The sequence below is a fragment of the Balaenoptera borealis genome, assembly GCF_965194805.1.
Source record: "Balaenoptera borealis genome assembly, chromosome: 2".
NCBI classification, from domain to species: domain Eukaryota; kingdom Metazoa; phylum Chordata; class Mammalia; order Artiodactyla; family Balaenopteridae; genus Balaenoptera; species Balaenoptera borealis.
In genome coordinates this window covers 183,450,013-183,468,056 of record NC_138867.1, presented here as the reverse complement: position 1 = coordinate 183,468,056, position 18,044 = coordinate 183,450,013, and the positions used below count along the sequence as shown (strand labels likewise).

The following is an 18,044-nucleotide window of genomic DNA, read 5'->3' as shown; positions in this document are numbered from 1 at the left end:
TATCTTTCCATCTCACGGTCCTACCCGCTTGCGTCAGGCTGTGCACTGAGACCACGTGCGCCTCCGCGCTGGAAGATAGTCCCTGCCCTCGACCCCCGCCGTTGGCCGACGGACACCCGGCGCGCCCGCTCCAGGCTCCGGACTCCGCGGGACCTCAGCCGCGTTCAGCGGAAGCGTGGGGGCGGGCGGCGGCGGCCGGGCGAGCGGGCAGCGGCGGAAGGATCCGCGGACGGCGGCGGGGCGGGGCGCGCGCGGGGCGGGGCCTGGCAGGGGCGGGAGGCGGGGCGCGGCGCGGGGTTGGGGGCGGAACATGTCTCCCGCCGCAGGAAGATGAGGCAGCGGCGGCGGCCGCGGGCGTAGCGGGCCGGACCGAGCCCAACGACGCGGCCGGCGGGCACCGCGGGCTCCTCGTACGCCGCCTCCGCCAGCGCCCCGGCCGCGTAGGGCCCGCGGGGCGGACACGCGGGGAGCCGGGACACGCGCCGCCGCCCACGCGCGCCCTTCGGGGCCGCGACGCCCCTTTGTCCGGGGGGGCCGTTCATGCCGCCGCCCCCCGCGCGCTGCGGGCCGGGCCACGCCGAGCAGGTGAGCGCGCCGGGACCCTCTGCCGCTTGGTGCCCGGCGGGTCGGGCCTCCCCGCGCGGCGCCGGGACGCGGGGACCGGGGGACGTGGGGCGGGGGCGGGCCGGGCGGGGGGCGGCGCGGCCGGAGTCATTGTTCTCCAACTTTGCGCGCCGGAGGGGGCCGGCGACGTGGAGGGCGCGCTCCGGCCCGCGCGCCCCCGCCGGCCGGCACTTGGGGAAAGTTTGCGGAGCCGGGCGGGGGCGCGGGGGGCGCCGCGGGGCCGCCCAACTTCGCGGCGGGGCGGCGGCGCGGAGGCCGCGAGCGCCCCTTCGCCCGGGGGCCCGGCCTGTGGCGGAGTTTGGAGGGGAGCGAGTCAGGGAGAGGGAGCGTCCTTTTGTCTGCGGGGAAGGTGCGCCGCGCGCCTGCGGGCTCGGGCCGGGGGCCACATCTGTTCCGCGCTCCGCTCCGCGGGCACGGGCGGCGGCTTCGGGGAGAGCAGCGCGGTGGCGGCGGCTGCGCCCCGAGCTTCAAAGGGTTCCCGGGCCGCGCCGCCCGCACCGGCTGCGGGGGGTGGGGTGGGGATTGGTTTCCCGGCCCTCCTCCCACCCCTCCCCCTCCCCCCCCAGAGGAAGACGTTCCTGCTTTTCTGCTTCCAGAGTGGCTTCACGTTATCTTCCGAGTCCTCTTCGAGCCCCCAAAAGTTCTCGTGACACCCCAGAAGTGTTTCAGCTCTCCTAGAGAAGCGTGTTTAGCCCCCCCAGCTCTGCCTTAAAATGGGTTTCAGCCACCCCACAAAAAAGTGCGGTTTCGTACTCTTCAAAAAAAGTCAGTTTCACACGCTTTCCAAAAAAGAAAAAGCTTCGTGGGGGAGGGGGTGCGCTGGGGCATCCGTTTCACACCCGTCTCCAGTTGGCAAACAAAGCGGGGGTTTCTCCGCTTCTGAGGTCGGGTCTCCCTCGATCTCGGAACCCCCTTCCCCTCGCGGCCCCCGCCCGCACCTGGGGCCCGGGGAAGAGAAGCTGGAGGGGCTTCACTGTTTGACTGTGGGACGGAGATCTTGCTCTCCTCTCTTTTCCGGATGGGGCCCGGCAGGTGGATCCCCCCCCATTCTAGAATGGAGCTCCTAGGGACCATGCGGGGTGGGGGGGAACCCTGGTCTTGGGACCCCCTCCCCCCAGGGCAAGGGATGTTTTCAAAGTTGCTTAAGAATAATTCCCGGATACATCGTGACAATAAAACAATCTAGGGTGGTTTTTTTTTTTTTTTTCCCCCAGAATTTTGTTGTTTTTTATTGGGGGGAGGAGGTTAAGTGTAGTGGGAAGCTTTGCGGGTAGGTCCCTGCGCGGGGCATCCCCCCTATTTAGTTGTGGAGCAGGAAGGGGGTTCTGCCGTCTTGTGGATTTCTTTTTGCTTTGAACTTGGGGGTGACCGGGCCTTCAACGTGCTCTGACAGCTGCTGGGGGGGGGGGTGGTCACTAAATTTCCCTTGGGGCGGGGCCGGGTCGCCCCTCCCCCTTCCCGGGGGTGGGGCCAGTGGAAAGCCTGCGGGTGGGTGGAAATGGGAGAGGTGTCGGGGAGAGGGGCGGGTTCTGGCCAAGCTGGGAAGGGACCACTCCACCCCGCATCCAGTTTAAAATTTGCAACTTGATTCCTTGGTGGTCGCAGAGGGAGTTCAGGGAATGTACTCTGCGCTCTCCCCCCCCCCCATTGTTCAAACTCCCTGAAGGCTCTGGGGAGGGGTCTCTAAGGGCCCCAGTCCCTGAATTCTGGCTGCCCCACCCCCATGCCTCAGGGTCTGGAAGGGACGCAGCCTGGGAAGACCCAGACCCAGAGCAGTTAGAGGGGCTCTTAAACAGCTCTCCCCCATCTGCTCACCTCGGCCATTGTCACTCATACCTCTTCTCTTCTCCACCCCTCACCTCTTCTTGCACCCGCTGCGGGCACCCTGCAGGGCTGTCTCTAGGCCTGAGGAGCCCACCTCGGCCCCTGGCCCCTTGCCCCCTGTTGCTTCTGGAGAATGAACCAGCCACAGAGGATGGCGCCCGTGGGCACGGACAAGGAGCTCAGTGATCTCCTGGACTTCAGCATGGTGAGCGGCCCTCCCCGTCCCCCCCGTCGTGTCCCCCCCCCCCCCACATGCCCAGCTGTCCACACTCCTGCGCCCCCCCGGATGGTGGGAAAGAAGCTTGTGCCAAAAACGCTCCCAGCATCTGGAACTCAAGTTCCTATGGGTTAAAGAGCCCCAGGTGGGGCTGGGGGAATTGGGGTGCCCTCGGATGGATGGGTTGACGCCCCCGCGGCAGAGTGCAGCTTTGGGGCCCTTGTCGGCTTCCAGAGGCACCCATCGTCGCCCAACTGTTTGCCCAGGCACAGAGTGGGTCCAACATACCACTTTGCAGATGGGGAAACTGAGGTCCAGAGCGAGGGAGGGACTGCCCAGGGCCTTCAGCTTTTCCTTGGGGAGGCTTGGCCCTGAGGCCCCAGCTTGGCTCTGGGCATGCAGTGACCTTGCCTTGGGACCTGTAAAACTGTGTGATCGGGGTTATTCATGCCATCGTGGGTGCAGAAGATGGGGGGGTGCCCAAAGCCTAGGTGCCTCCTGTGGGGACCTTCCGTGAATGAGGGGAGGCCACAGGCAGTGGACGTGTGATTCCTCAGTTGTTTACTGACACGAGAGCCAGTGCCGTGGGTCTGCGGGGTGGGGGGGCAGGGGGATGTCCTCACACTTCCCAGGTGGTGTGCTCTACCCGATGCAGCCCGTTCCCCGGCCAGGCCGATGGAGGTTCAGAGAGGGTACTGCCTTCCAGAGGTCACACAGCTCAGACGGGCCCAGGGAGGCTGGGAGCTGGACCATCCCTTGGAGGACTGGGGGCCTTGGTTTGCCTGTCTGTGCAATGGGCCACCTGTGTCGGGAGAGGCGGGGTGGTCTGCGTTTCCTCACAAACCCAGGAGCTGTGTGTGGACTCCCTAAATCCTGCCCCCACCCCTCCCCCAGCCAGCATTATTTTGGTTTGAAATGGGTTCAGGGAGGATGCTTTCGGTCTGAATTTAATCCTCTGCCAGTATGAGGCCCAGGCCACTGAGGTCTGTCGAAACAAAAGTCCCCAAACTGAAACGGCATCAGCCGCCCTGCGGAAAAACACAGCCCACGGGACGGAGCGGCCGCGGCTCCGGAAGGGCCATGCCGGTATTTTTAAGCCCCGTTTTATTTTTGCGTCCCAGCTGAGGAATCAGGGGTGCTGCTCAGTTGTTTTTTTGTTAAACTGACAAGTCACAGACCACTGGGCCGGAACAGACCGGCTTGGGGGTCAGGGGAGGGGGTGGCACAGGTTCTGATGTCGCCCCCGCCCCCCCCCCCCACAGCCTCAACCAGTTGCCCACCACCCCCTGCTGTCCGGGGGGGTCCAGACTCCCCCGCCCCCCAGCTCAGACCCATTTCACAGATGCGGAAAGCGCAGCTGAGCGTGCGAGGTGCCCAGTGTGTGTCCTCTGGGAAAACCTAGAACTGGAGTTTTGTTCGACCTCCTTGTTCCCGTGAGGAGAGAGGCCTCGAGGCAGCCCCCCATCGCAGGAGGCTCACACCCTTTCCTTCCCACCTGCCCCAGAGACACTGAGTTAATTTGTTTTTTTGAAACAAATTTTCGACTGAAAATATTTTGAAAGGAAAGTGCTTCCTTCGGGCAGGTCTGTGTAAAGTAAACGAGGCAACTGTCAGTTAAATACCAGGAAAAATGGCTCCTCCTAGCTGTTAAAATCGCATCTCTGCCCCAGCCCTGAGCTTCGCCTGTTAGGCTGGAGGCTCTGAGGGTGTGTGGGCCTGAGGTGGTCCCTGGGCCTGACGACGGCCTTGAAGGGTGAGGGGCTGGGGAGGGTGCTGTGGGCTTGCCTGGTGGCCCGACCGTGCTCCTCTGAGCTCTGCGCGTGCAGAGGCCCCTACGTGCCCAGGATGCCCACGTGCATTTGGGTTTCACAACAGCCCACACGGTATGAGCTCTGTGTCCGTTTCACAGAAGGGAATACTGAGGCTCCGAGGGGGTGCGGGGGCCTGGCTGGGCTGATCACAGACCTTCAGTGCCCGCAGGACACAGCCCAGTGCCCCCTCCCGCCCCCCCCCCCGTGGCAAGTGCCACGTCAGCGGCCTCTGGCACCCTGGAGGGCGAAACAGAAACAGAATTGAGCACCACCCCCCTCCCGCTTCTCAGGCTCCTGATCCCCAGGCCTGCCCCTCCCCCAGCGCAAGCCTCAGTGTCCCCAGCAGGAAAGGGGCCCGCCTTGAGGCCAAGGCCCTGGGTGCAGTGAGCACAGCCCCGCCCCCGGAGGGGACAACAGACCCCGTGAGAACCCGAGTCCAGCCTGGGTGCACACCTGCCCCAAGTCTGCACTCGCCCTGCCAGCTCAGTCTGTGGCCTCAGTTTCCCCTTCTGGAGAACAGGGTGTGGGGGAAGGACCCCCTTTCCTGGGTCGCTCCCAGGGCTTGTGATGCTGCCCCGAGTCACGCCCACAGAACGCACACCCCCATGTCCTGCTTGTCAGCCTTCAGCCGCTCCCCCCAGAGCCTTAATGCTGATTGCGGCCACTCTGAATTGCTTGGTCCCCAAAAGAACCTCTGAAACTCAGACCATTGGGGCAGGGCAGGGCCATGGTTTCTTGTGCTGCACGAGGGTTTGTTGATGTTGGGTTTTCCCAGTTAATGCTGCTAAGCTGTTTAATCTTGAGGGACTTAACACTGTGGGTTTGGGTGAGTGAGTGGGGGGGGCGTGATGATGCACCCACACTCGGTGCCCGCCCACCCGGGAGAACTGCCCCGTCGTTGGCCGGGAAGGGTGCAGCTCTGAGCACGGAGCCCGGCTTGTGGGGGCCCCCCTGCTCCCCATCCCGGTGGCGGGGCCTGGCTGTCTTCCCTGCACTCCCACCGCTCGGGGTCAGGGGCCCGTGGGGAGGTGGATGCCGGTCTCCTAGGGTGAAGGTCGGGGTCCGCGCCTGGGACACCGGTGGGACACGCCATCCATCTGGGAGTGTAAATGATCTCATTTATTTAAAGCTGAAACTTGAAGAAAACTTTGTATCACTTCTAAGTGGATACATTGTATCAAGTGCCTTCGTGTTATTTCATCCCCAGTAAAACAAATACAGAGGTAAACGGGAGTTTTCCCTGCCCTCGGCTGTGCTCCCAAGGGGCACGGGGGAGCCTCTTACCGCCAGGGCCCTCAGGGCGCCTCGGGCCTCCCCGGGGACAGGACCCCGGCAGAGCTGTGGCCTTGGGCTGTGCCCCCCACTCACCCCCTCCTTCTCCCCGCAGATGTTCCCCCTGCCGGTGGCCAATGGGAAGAGCCGGCCTACTTCCCTGGCCGGGGCCCAGTTCGGAAGCTCAGGTAGGACCCCACTGGCTGCCTGGGGGCTTCTTGTTTGCTTGAGGAGATCACCGCGTGCGTAGGGTGGGCCCATGGAGGGTGAGGGGGGGGCGACTGTGGGGTGGGGCTGGCGGCCGGGCGCAGCCTCGTGGACTAGGCACTGAGGGGAGAGGTGTTTGGGGGCAGCGCTCAGGCCCGCCAGGTGGAGTGGGGCTGAGGGGCCCGGGGCGGAGGTCCAGGCGCCCACGTGGGCGTGCGGTGGGGGGATGGTGAGCCTAAGGGAACCCCAGGAAGCAGCTGCTGTTGTGGTGGTGTGACTTGCCTTGGGGCTAAGGGAGGGAGCCCCGTGGTCAGCATGGTGTCACCGTCCACCCTGACCCCTTGTCCGGGTGTGGGGGACTCTGTGTGACTCACGAGGGCCGGGGTGAGCTGGGCACTTGAGCCTCCAGGGTCTCCTTGGCCCCAGTGGGGTTCTGGGTCTCCAGTCCATCCCCAGGGAGGGAACCTGAGGCCCAGGAAGGGAGTTATGTGGAACCCCAGCTTTCTCCAAATCCTGCTCAGCTCCTGGCTGTTTTCATTCAAGTATGTATTAGGTGCTTATCGTTGACAAGACCCGGCACTAGCGTGATTACCTGGCCTGGTTTGTTCGAGGTCTGGGGGGGTTTCCTGGGATCTGGGACTTTGAACGTTCCAACTGGGGTCATCCCAGGCACACCTGGATGAGCTGGGCACCCTGCCTGGTACTGAGTGCAGAGGACATGGCCCAGGGAGGACAGATGGCATGGCCTCAAGGAGCATAGAGCAGGGGTCAGGCTGCAGAGTGGTGGGGAGGGCAGTAGGGGCTGTCTCCACGGAGATGTTTGGATGTTTGAGCAGAGGCTTGGGGGCGCAAAGGCCCTGGGGCAGCACCATACCTGGCGAGTTGGAGGAACAGTGAGGAGGCCTGTGTGGATGGAGCAGAGTGAGGGGGGGGGAGGGGTGGGGGGGGAGGGCAGGCCATGCAGGGCCTTGTGGACTCGGGCTTTTGAGAGGAGCCATGTGCATGGGGGGGAGCCCACTCTGGCTGTCGGGAGGGTATGGGGGACCCCTCGGGAAGGCCAGAGGTCTGCACGGAGTTCAGTGTCTTTCTGGGGTCTTGGGATGGGGGCTGTGTCCCCCACGTCTCTGGGGTCCAAGACGGAAGGGTCTGTCTGCTCCAGATTCCATCAGGGTGTCCGGTGGGCTCTGGCTGGAGGAGGAGGGGGTTTCAAGGGTGGTTTGTACTCCCCCCACCCCCGCTGCAAAAGGAGGGACATCATGCTGCTGACCCCACTGCCCCACGCAGGCCTTCCTCTCTGCCTGAGGAAGTGGCCTCAGGGCTGGCCGGAGTCCTCCCTGAAGTGTGGAAATCCCCACAGGCCACCCTGCCTCCCCATTCCCAAAACAGCCCTGGGGAGCAGGGGGTGCTGCTGTTCCTCTGCCTCAGGCAGAGGGTCAGGCCACAGCAGGCTTCCTGGAGGTGGTGGCACAGTCCCTTCCTCATCTTCCCCCAGGTTCTCCCCTGCTCTCTTTTGTTGCCCAGTGTCCACTTGGGGCCAGTAGCCCCCAAGGAAGGGACCTCTCCAGGACGCCCCATGCCTGGCCCGGCCTGAGTGGGACCCCTGTGAATTTTGCAGGTTGATTTTGTGTGGTTTCTGCAGCCGTAACCCGCTCAAGCGCCCTGCCCTGGCTACTTCAGGTGGGGAGGGTCCGGCCTTGTCCCGCTGCACGTCGGCCTGAGTTTTCTTCTTCCCCACGAGGGTTGTGGTGTGGTTGGTCCAGCCCAGGAGGTCTCCAGTTCTGGACACACAGCTGGGGACCCCTTTCCCCAATTCATTTGAGCAGTTAGTGCTGTCTGGGGCGGGGGAGGGGGCATGGGACCGGGAGCCCTAAGACCTGAGCTTAGGGGTCCCCTCCTTGCTTCCACTTCAGGCACAAGGCAGGCTGTGTCACCTGACACAGGTGGTGTGACTGCAAGGCTCAGTTTCCTCGTGTGTGAAATGGGAGTCTCCCCGTCGGCAGAGGGTTCAGCGAGTCCTTGGGCGTGAAAGTGCCTTATAAACGGAGGCGTGGGGCCCGTCTCGGTGTCTGCCTTGAGGGGGTGCAGGGGGGTCGCAGCTCCAGAGCCGGGAGCCACAGGAACTGAGACTGGTCCCTTTGGGGGGGGGCTCTCCCAGCTCTGAGCTCATTTACCTACTCCCTCTCTGGTGGAGCTGGAGACTCCAAGAGAAGGTGGGGGGGGAGTGGAAGGGTTGGTGGCCCAACAGCGGGATCGGGCTTGGGGAAGTCACCCCCTTTCTGAGCCTCAGCTTTTTTCATCCGTAAGATGGGTCACTGCCCTCCAGACGGGCAGTGTCGCTTTAAGGGGACAGGAGTTTCTGAATGCTAGTAGGTCACGCCAGCCACATTCTCCCCTTCACTCCTTGCATGTCTTGGCCTCGTGTCTCTCTACTTAGAATTCCTTTGAGTCAACTTGCTTCTTTTAGATTCACTTCGAAAGGGCACTTCACGTTAGAAGAGGAGCAGCCCAAGCTAGCGGGGACGGGTGTCTGAGGCGGGGTCTCCGAAGGTCTCGGGAAGAGGAGCTGAGCGTGTGGGGTGTGCGGGCTGCTTGTGCCGTCTCTGTTTAAAGATTCTTGTCAGGGAGGCGCCGAGGCCAGAGACTTTCTCCTCATCATCTAGAGCAGAAGACTGCAGAACGGGGATAATTTTTCCACTCCCTCCCTTTTGGGAAGCCCCAAGGCACAGATCTCTCAGTGGCAGCACGTCCTCTGCCACAACCTACAGGGTCCGAGGCCCCATGAGATACGGGGAAACCCCTGCTGACACCGGAGGAGACGTCTTCCCTGTTTTCCTGTCTCGCAGCTTTCCTGGTCTGTGTGACTCTAAAGGTAACGTGCCCTTGGGTACAAACCTAACAGGTAGGCAAGGCAGCATCTACCCTGGCTCAGCACAGGTGTGCGGTTACAGCCTCAGAGTAGGTTCCCGGCTAGAACTGCCAGCCGTGGACGTGCGTCCACGGTAAGAATGTCCCTGTGGCATCCCAGTGCTGGCTCTTTCCAACCTCCTCCAAATGCGCCGTTTCAATGGGCATTTACACGTTAATCATGGGCGATCATCTTTCCAAAAGCAGATGGGCCAGATGAGTTATTTTTTCATGAATTTCCGATCACTACCCCCTTTTTTTCTTGGATTTAGCGAACTTTTTATTTTGAAATCATGATATGTTCACAGGAAGTTGCAAAGAAATGTGCAGGGCGGTCCCGCACACCCCTCCGCAGCCTCCCCAGCTGTCCGTCCTGCACGTCCCTCACGTGACACCAAGTCAGGAGGCTGACCGTGGCACGATGTACAAGAGTTTATTTGGATTTTGTAGTGTATTCACAAGCTCTGCATGTACACGTGTGTGTGTGTGTAGTTCTGCTTGGTTTTATCCCGTGTGTAGTGCCCTGAAGCCACCACCATGGTCTGTTCAGAACTGTTCTATCGCCCCATGACCTCCCACCTGCTGCCACTCACCACCCACCACACCTCACCCTGGCGACCCCTGATTTTACTCTTTTCCATCTTCCCAACTTTGTTGTGTCGAGAATGTTACATACATGGAACCATACAGCATGGAACCTTCTGAGATTGGCTTTTTCTACTGAGCACGGTTCCTTGGAAATCCCTCCAAGTTGTTGGCTGGATCAACAGCTTGTTCCTTTTTATTGCTGCCTGGTGAACTTTTTAACAACGGCAACAGTAACACTTATCAATGACAACTTATGTCGACATTTGTTGAGCGCTGTATGCCAGGTACTGAGCCTGGATTGTTTATTCTGAGTCCTCAGTCCTCACAGGTTGGTGCAATAAGTGCGATTGTCATCCCCATTTTACTTACGATGAAGCTGAAATTCAGAGTTTATTAACCATCCCAGCTAGCCACCCAGTGTTGTCTCCCTGTAGTGTCTTGTACTCCTGCACTACGCTGCACTTATTGATTTGTAAGAGCTTTTCATAGAGGAAGGATGTTAGTCTTTTGTGATCTTCAGCCTTTTCCCTAAGTTTTCATTTATAACCGTTGTTGATGATGGAGACTTTTAACTTGCCTCAGTGCTTTACAGGTTTCAGTTTTATGTTGTCAAGTCTTCTATGTTGTTCTAGCTTTGGTGCCATTTCTGCAAAATCCTTGAGAATTAGATGACACAGTCCATTCTGCATTGCAGATGTGACAGTCATGAATGTGCCTGTTCCTCATTCCATCAAGTTGAAGAATATACGGGAAAAGATGCTGGAGGGCAGAAAAGCATGCCTTTGCAGTTCTTGGCAGAGCAAAGAAGTGAAAAATAAGTGGGAGGTAGAGAACCTCAACAGTGAAGTGATCAAGGTTGAGCTTATGCAGCAGTTTCTGGCCAAGGGAACACATCCAGCTCACCCGTGGGACTGCTCAGAACACACACCCCTGGGCCCTGGACCCAGAGACACTGATAAAAAGCCTGGGATGGGGCCTGTAAGAGCTTCCAGGCAATTCTGAGGGGCACCTCCAGTTAGAAGCACTTACCTTTAAAGGCCATGCCTTGTAAAAGAGATCATACCATTCTTATAAAAATTGATCACATACTGTGCACAAAAAAACCCTGTAACATAAAAAAAGTGACCAAAGTATAAACCGTATTCTTTGAGAACAATGCGGTAAAACTGGAAATGAAAGACCAAAAAACGTAGAAATAAGTAAAAAGCTTAATGACTTGGAAATAACAAAATTCCTTTTCGTTTACCTCTTGGGTTAAAGAGGAAATTAAAACAGGCTAGACAGAAATCAGCAATAATCTAAACACACTGAAACTACAAGGTGCAGCTAAAGCTGTTTTTAGGGAAGAATCATAGCCTTTGACCGTCTTCAGATACAATGAAAAGAAAAGGAGTAAGCATTTAATTTAGGAAGTTATAGGACAACGGAATAAACTCAAGAAAACCTTTCTTGGTGGTTCGAAATGCCTTAAAGCATTTTCTAAATTGCCATTTACCCATGAATTTTTGTCTCATCTTTTTACCTTTCTGTTGCTACTTTAGTACTACCTGGTGTCAGTTACTGTAGCTTTTTAGAATTATTATTAAATTTTTCTTTTTTTCTTTTTCTTTTCTTTTATTTATTTGGCTGCACGGGGTCTTAGTTGTAGCGTGTGGGATCTTCATTGCCACATGTGGGATCTTTAGTTGTGGCATGCGGGATCTTCAGTTGTGGCATGTGGGGTCTTTAGTTGCAGCATGCAGAAGCTTTAGTTGTGGCATGTGGGATATAGTTCCCTCACCAGAGATCAAACCTGGGCCGCCTGAATTGGGAGTGTGGAGTCTTAGCCACTGGACCACCAGTGAAGTCCCCTAGTTACTGTAGCTTTGTGGTGTTTTTATAGTCTTCAGTTGTTGTTTTTCAGGTCCGCCCCCCCCCCCCATATTCAGACATGCTGATTCTTTTTCATGATCTTTAGAATAACTGTTATGTCTCCTCCCCCATCCCTCCGAAACAAACAAACCTACCTGTTGGGATTTTGATGTTGTGTTAAATTCATAGGTACATTTCGGAAGAACTGTTTGTGTTTATAGTACTGCATTTTCATGTTGTAAGAACTTGGTGTCTTCTTCCTTTACTTAAGTTTTGACCCTTAATATTAAGTTTTTAAGATAAACTTTGAAAATGAAAGCATAAGGTATTTAGCCGTTTTATAGTTTTTTTTCTTTTCTAATTTGCTCACATACTTTTTCAGTGAGAGTTGTTTCTAGGTGTTTTAGGATTTTCCATGCTGTGGTTTGGGGATCTTTTTTACCATATTTTCTACCTGGTTGCCTCCTGACATCCCCTAATTATTTGCATTCTTCCCTTGGCTTGGTTTTCCAGGTAAATCATCCTCAGGCCTCTTCCATCCTGGTGCGGAGGCCATGTGCCTTTTCACATCAGCAAGTGTTTCTAGAACCACATTGGGTGTGTGCTGTTTGGCTTCTTGTCAGCAGGACCGGGCCTGATCCTGGCTGTCGATTCGAGATAGATCTCTCTGACTGTCTGTGTTTATCATGTTCAGGGCGTTTCCTTCTGGTCCTATATGACCATCCACACAAGTGATTGGTATCACTGTGGTGTGTTGGGTGTCTCAGGACAGCCCCTGGTTTTCTCCTTCCCCACGTCCTGACGCTGTCCATTAATGGTTTTTCTCACCCCGATGCTCCCTGAATTTTGGGTTTGGTCCATATCCTTGTTTAGCTGCCAGACCAGATCTGCCAGCATCCGTTTTGCATTTTGCTTGTGTTCCCATGTCGTGTGGCACTGAGGCTTCTTGTGGCTCCCTGCCATGTTTCTGCACCAGTTTCTCTGGAACAGTCTCCAGCAAGTGGGGCCCCCCATTCTCTGGGCACTGGGGAGCAGACCCGCCACACTGTTTGCATGTGACACTTTGCCCAACTGCTTTATTTCTGCTACGGCGATTGGCCTGTTGTGATTTTGTCCACTCCCCTTGTCAATTCTAGCATTTTGTTAGGGGGGGAAAAAAAATCATCCGTTTCAGGCACATTTAAAAATGGTTCACGTTGCATTCTTTAATAACATATGAATCCATGTCTCAGTCCTGAATCTACTTATTCTTTCTTTTTGTTCCCTTGTCCTGGACCCAGCTGTCTCGTGTCTGTATTATTGACTTTTTTCCCAAGGAATCTGCTTCATTGACGAATCGATGTTTATCAATTAACTACTTTTCTCTTCACTACTTCTATTTAATTTAATTAATTTATCCATTTTTTTGCCATGCCGTGTGGCTTGTGGTATCCTAGTTCTCTGACCAGGGATCGAACCCGGGCCCTGGCAGTGAAAACGTGGAGTCCTAACCACTGGACCGCCAGGGAATTCCCCACTACTTCTGTTTTAATTCCTCCCGTTTTTTTAGTTTTTCTTTTCTTTTTTTCTCTTTTGACTTCTGAATCGAAGGCCCGTTTGTTTATCTCTGGTCTCTCGCTCAGTAATCATGTTGAGGGTTATAAATTTCCCTCCGAGGACCACTTTGGCCATATCCCGTTGGTTTCAATAATGCATATTTTCGTGTTTTTTTTTTTTTTTTTATAGATTCTTGGTAATAATTTTTAAAGCACGTTTCTCTGTGAGTCAGGTTCTTCAGAGATTTCCAGTTTCCAGGTTGGCCGTGGAGTGTTTATTCCTCGATTGGCTAATTTCTAGGTCACCAATGCAAAAGTCACCGTGGCTTGGGCTGTGCTGCTGTTGGGGAGATGCAGGGCGTTCCTACTCTCCTGAAATGGGGGCCGCGTTTGTCCTTATTCCTGAGGGCTTGAGGGATAATTTGACACGAAGCTGTGAGGTCTTCGTCTCCTGCCCATCACGTTTAGACTTCTTATTTGTTCAGTGTCAAGGACCCAGGGCGGTGGGATGTTCTCTGTGGGTCCAGCCCACTGTTGACAAAAACCCACCCTCTATTCCAAGTGAGAGCTTGCGCCTTGAATTCAGACTTTTCTGTGAACGTGACGGCCCCTCCTTTTCACTTGCATTGCTTGGTATATCTGTGTGCAACAGATTGTCTTCCTGAGTCACTCGTTCCAGAACTGTTTTCTGTAGGTGCTGTGTTCTCAGCTTTCAAAAAAATTGAGTCTGCACCTGTCTTATTATACTTTCCATGCTCTTATTTTAGGTTTTCCCGTCTTTATACTTTTTCCTTGCCGTCGTGTCTGGTGTCTTTTCTTGGGTTGGGTGTGGAAGGCTGTGCTGCTGGTGGTTCTAATGGTTTCAGGGAATGTGCTGAAGCCTCCCGTGTCTGGCTCCTTCCGCCTCAGAAGTGAAGTCACATCTTGTTGTCCTGCAGGAAAGGGTTCTTCCCCAACCCTTCTGTTTGGTATAAATACGTTGCCACTCTTTAGAAATGTTGTTTCTCTTTGTTCGCAGTGTTTGTATCTGGCTGAGAAACACGTGTCCTTATTGTGTTCATTCTGCCACTTAGGAGGCTTCAGCCTCCTCATCTGGGAAGCGAGGTTGATGGCCATTTAAGGGTTCAGTGGGATAAACCACAGGAAGTGCCTGGAGCAGCGCAGCACCTGCGGGCTCTGGTGCCCGTTCTTGGGATGGCGTCGAAATTCCACTTAGTTTAACTTAACGCGCGGCCCAGATGTGCTCAGCCTCCCTGCACCGTCGCGTCCTCCAGACTCGCGGGGTCTGTGCTGGGACTCCCCTCCCTCCCTCGGGGATGTTCTCCAGGGAGGGGTGCGGCTCTGGATGTGCACCTGGCGCCTGCCCCTTGTGAGGGGCAGCGGGTTGGGGGTGGAACTCCCGGGGCCTCGCCTTCCTTCCCTCAGCTCCAGCCCCGTGGGTTGTGTCATTGTGCGCGCGCAGCCTCCAGGGAGTGCGTGCGTGTTCTTCCGGGTTTTTCTCTGACTCCAGGTTTGGGTGTTTTTCCTGTTCCTCCCGGGATGCCGGCTCTGGTGTCTGGGCTCGTGTTAAGCCCTCGTGTCCGTGGTCTCAGAATCCCCCCTTCCCCGGTGTTTGGGGGCGTCTCCAGAACCCACCCTTCTGTTCGATCACCTCTTCTGCATTGTCACTTCTGCCTCGCCGCCTCTGACGCTGCTTTTAAAATCTCTTGTGAATTGGCAGCAAAAACTTCTTAGTTTTTCCTGCTTTCGCTCTTCCTCTCTCCCTGAAGCCTTATCTTCCTTCTATTCCACGGCACCCGCAAGCTCTGCAGTTTCCTTGAGGGCGCGTGGTGGTGGTCTTAGATATGCTTCCGTTTCCTGGGATAAATCCTAAATCTGTGAATGTCCATCTTCTGTGTTCCGCGTTTGTTTCGCCCTGGGCCTGTTTCTTGCAGGGAGGTCCCAGCTGGGATTCTGAGCTCATATTTGGCTGAGCGGTGGGGTGGGCGAGACCCTCCCATCCTCGCCGTTGGGTAGAGGGGTCCCCCTTGAGACTGAAGCAGGATGGGGTCTTTCTACTGTTGCTTTGGTCACGAATCTGAAATTCACAGGAGGGAGGGGGCAGGGCAGGTTCTGCAGCTGGGGGACCCCGTTCCTCTGAATTACCACGCATCGGTGGGCCCCCCACCTGAGGGCCAGCTCCGCCCACTGGGGAAGCCTCGGGTTGGGGGGTTGCTGCTCGGGGGGTTCAGGAGAGGTTGGGTTGGAGCCAAGCCCTGGTTTGGGGGACCATCTGCTCTTGGAAATGGTGGGCTGTGCCCTCCACTCACTTCCTCTCCAGCCTCAGATCCGCTTGCTCGGGCGCAGCTCCAGGTCCCCTGTCTCCCCACCCCCACTTTCAGGGGCAGGAACGGCAAGGGCTGTGGGCTGTGAGCCGCTCCGGCACTTTCCTCCAGCCACTTGGAACCTGCTCCCTCTGGCGGGAGCTCCCTGGCGCCCTGGAATTCCTACCAACTTTTGAAACTCTGAAGGCCAGAAACAAGTGTAGCTGCTGTGAACACGGAGGGGCAAATGAAAAAGGGGGCGCATAAAAGCGATGAGAGGGTCTGGGTTTTAGGGCATATCGTGCATCTCCCCACAGCATTCCTTCAAGTCTGAAGTGATGTAAGAGTTCAGAAGTTGCCCCAAACATCACAGGAAGAGAGGCAAGGACCCCACTGGCCCGTGCAGGGAGGCCCCGGCCCACTTGAAGAAGGGCTTCCTCCTGACTCACACCTGTGTTGGTCTTGCCCCTCATGAGACCCCAGGTGCTGCTGAACAGGCCGCCATCCCGTTTCTCGGGGATTTTAATTCTAAGGGGAAAAAGCCAGAGGGGGAGCTGACAGCCTTGGGGAGCTGATAGCGGCAAGAAGGAAACACTTAGGTGAGGACCGGCAGACGGCTGCCCTTAGGTGCTGTTAATTTTTTCTCAGATGTGATTGTGGTGCATGGTGGTTATTTTTATTGTTGCTATTTTAGTCTTTACTTGGGGGGGCGGCACGTCCAGCACAGCAGCCGCTTAGCTGCACAGGGTCATCTAATCGTGCGTTAATTAACATCTCATCGAGGGGGGAGCTTTTTCCGCCAGTCCCGTAGTAGCTGCATGTGACCGCAGGAGGATGGCACCGCCAGAGGACATTGTGATTGGTTAGATAGTTATCGGAGCAATGAAGAGGCCAAAAACATATTTGTCGAGGTTGTTTGGGGGCCAGCCCTGTTCAGGCAACGCTGGGGACAGGGGGCCAGCAAGGCGACCTCCCTGACGGGGGATGAAGGATTAGCAGGTGTGGGGACCACTGGGGCAGAGCTTGGGTCGGGGTTGGGGATCTGCTCACTTGTTGGGGGGCAGGGAGGAGTGAGCTGGGGGCAAAGGGCGGTTAGGGAGGGGTCTGGTCTTTACCCTGAGAGCAGTGGGGAGCCATGGGAGAGGCTAGAGGGGAGGGAGGAGAGGCAGGTTTTGCTTCTGGAAGCTCCATCAGGCTGCTTGGGGTGGAGTGTGGGCAGGGAACCTGGGGTGGGGGGGACACTGCTGTACGGATGGGGCTTGACCCAGGGGACACGGGGCCGAGCCAGGCTCTGATCCGAGGCCACGGGGGTGGGGGGCAGTGGAGTGAGGGAAGGGGAGAGGACGGCTCCCGGGATTTAGCCCGGGCACCCGGGCGAGGGGGTGCTGACAGAGCTGGGGCTGCAGGACGAAGCCCCTGACGACCATGGCTATGCGACAGGCTTGTGGTGGCGACGGTGCAGGGCCATGCCTAGGCCCTGTGACCACATCTTCCCCCCACTCCAGGTACCGAAGTCTGCTTGTCTGGCTACTTTATACGGAGGGACTGGCTCCTGGAATCTTCTCCGTGCCTGGGTCAGCAGACCTTCCTTGTAAAGGGCCAGACAGTTTCTACTGCAACTGATCTCTGCGTTGTAACCAACACCGCTGTATACAGGGAACAAACGTCCATGGCCACGCGCCAATAAAACTTTACTGACAAAAGCAGACAAGGGCCAGACTTGGTTCAGTCACAGTTGGCACACCTGCCCTGGAGGAGTCAGCCAGGACGGAGGCCACTCAGAGGGGCCCGCCCCCCCATGTCATCCAGCCAAGGGGGTGTCCGGCTGGAGCCTGGGCTGGGCAGGTCCAGCTGTGCCACACTGGTCATCCTGGCGGCGGCAGCCCTCACGGTGGGCGGTTCTGTCACCCGGGCTGACTCGGATCAGATCTGAAACTCCAAGGGGCGGGCGGTGCCCCTGGGCACACCCAGCCCTCTGCTCCGTCCATCTCCCACCTCTTCCTGGGGGCAGGGCCGGGTCTGAGCAGAGAGATGACCTTTCCGGGGGCTGCCCTGCCACCACTTCACCTCTAGCACTTTAAAAAGAAAAAATTATACTGCGACAGCAACGTCTTATTCTATTAGTACATTTTAATTAGAACGTGAACAAGAGATGTTATGAATATTCATGATTGGGTTATTAAAATGCATAATTAACCAGTGGGGGGTTAATAACTATTAATGGCAGCGGTGGGGGAGGGCCCATCCCTCTTTCTGTCGTCTCGTCTCCAGCAGCGGGGAGGCTGGGGCTGGGTGAGGGGGTTTTTACCAGAAAGGGCAGAGCAGGGCCTGGTTGCCTCTGCCCGAAGCTTGTGGGGCCCAAGTTGGAGGGGTCCCTGGGTGTCGGCCCCAGGAGTGCCCGTCACCCTGCCAGCCCTCGGGGGGGTAGGAAGGCCTGGCTTTGGCCTTGGACCTGGCCTCCTGCTCTTGCTCAAGGGTCCTGGCGACTGTGGGGCCCATGGTGGATGCCCATGGGGGTGGGGGACCCAGAGCGGGACGAGCTCGTGGGCGGGCACCGGAGAGCGAGGGGATGACAAGTAAGTGGCTGTGGAGGGAAACTGGGGCTCGGGTGCTGGCCCTTCGCCCAGGGTCACCCCCCTTCACCAGCTGCTCTCGTCCCCAGAGCCCAAGTGGGGACTCAGGACCTTGGGGTGCAGACACCCCAAACCTGGCGGCAAATGTTAGATGGATTTGTAGAGACCATGGGAGCTCTGTCTGACCCCCCACCCGCCAAGGCAGCCCCCAGCTCCCCATGGTAATCACATTGGAAATTTTTGATTAGAAAACAGAATCTAACCGAGGTATATGAATATTTATCAGACTGGGAGATTAATATGCATAGTTATGCAAATCAGACAGCAATTAAACA

The 18,044-nt window shown here is 57.0% G+C and overlaps 1 protein-coding gene across 18 annotated transcripts in view; it reads left to right on the top strand.

Annotated features, from left to right (window-relative positions):
* Window positions 1–313: 313 nt before the first annotated feature.
* Window positions 314–18,044, top strand: part of TCF3 (transcription factor 3) — a 33,795-nt gene continuing 16,064 nt past the window's right edge. For 6 of the 18 annotated variants that reach the window (XM_082381780.1, XM_082381779.1, XM_082381778.1 and 3 more), the window contains exons 1-3: window positions 316–585; window positions 2,516–2,653; window positions 5,864–5,936. In XM_082381780.1, coding sequence (XP_082237906.1) covers window positions 2,582–2,653; window positions 5,864–5,936 — 145 coding nt within the window. In that variant the 5' untranslated portion in view covers window positions 316–585; window positions 2,516–2,581. Of the gene's footprint in view, window positions 586–1,220; window positions 1,390–2,515; window positions 2,654–5,863; window positions 5,937–18,044 lie in introns of all 18 variants that reach the window. The other 12 variants (XM_082381772.1, XM_082381771.1, XM_082381770.1 and 9 more) reach the window with 5 other exon arrangements.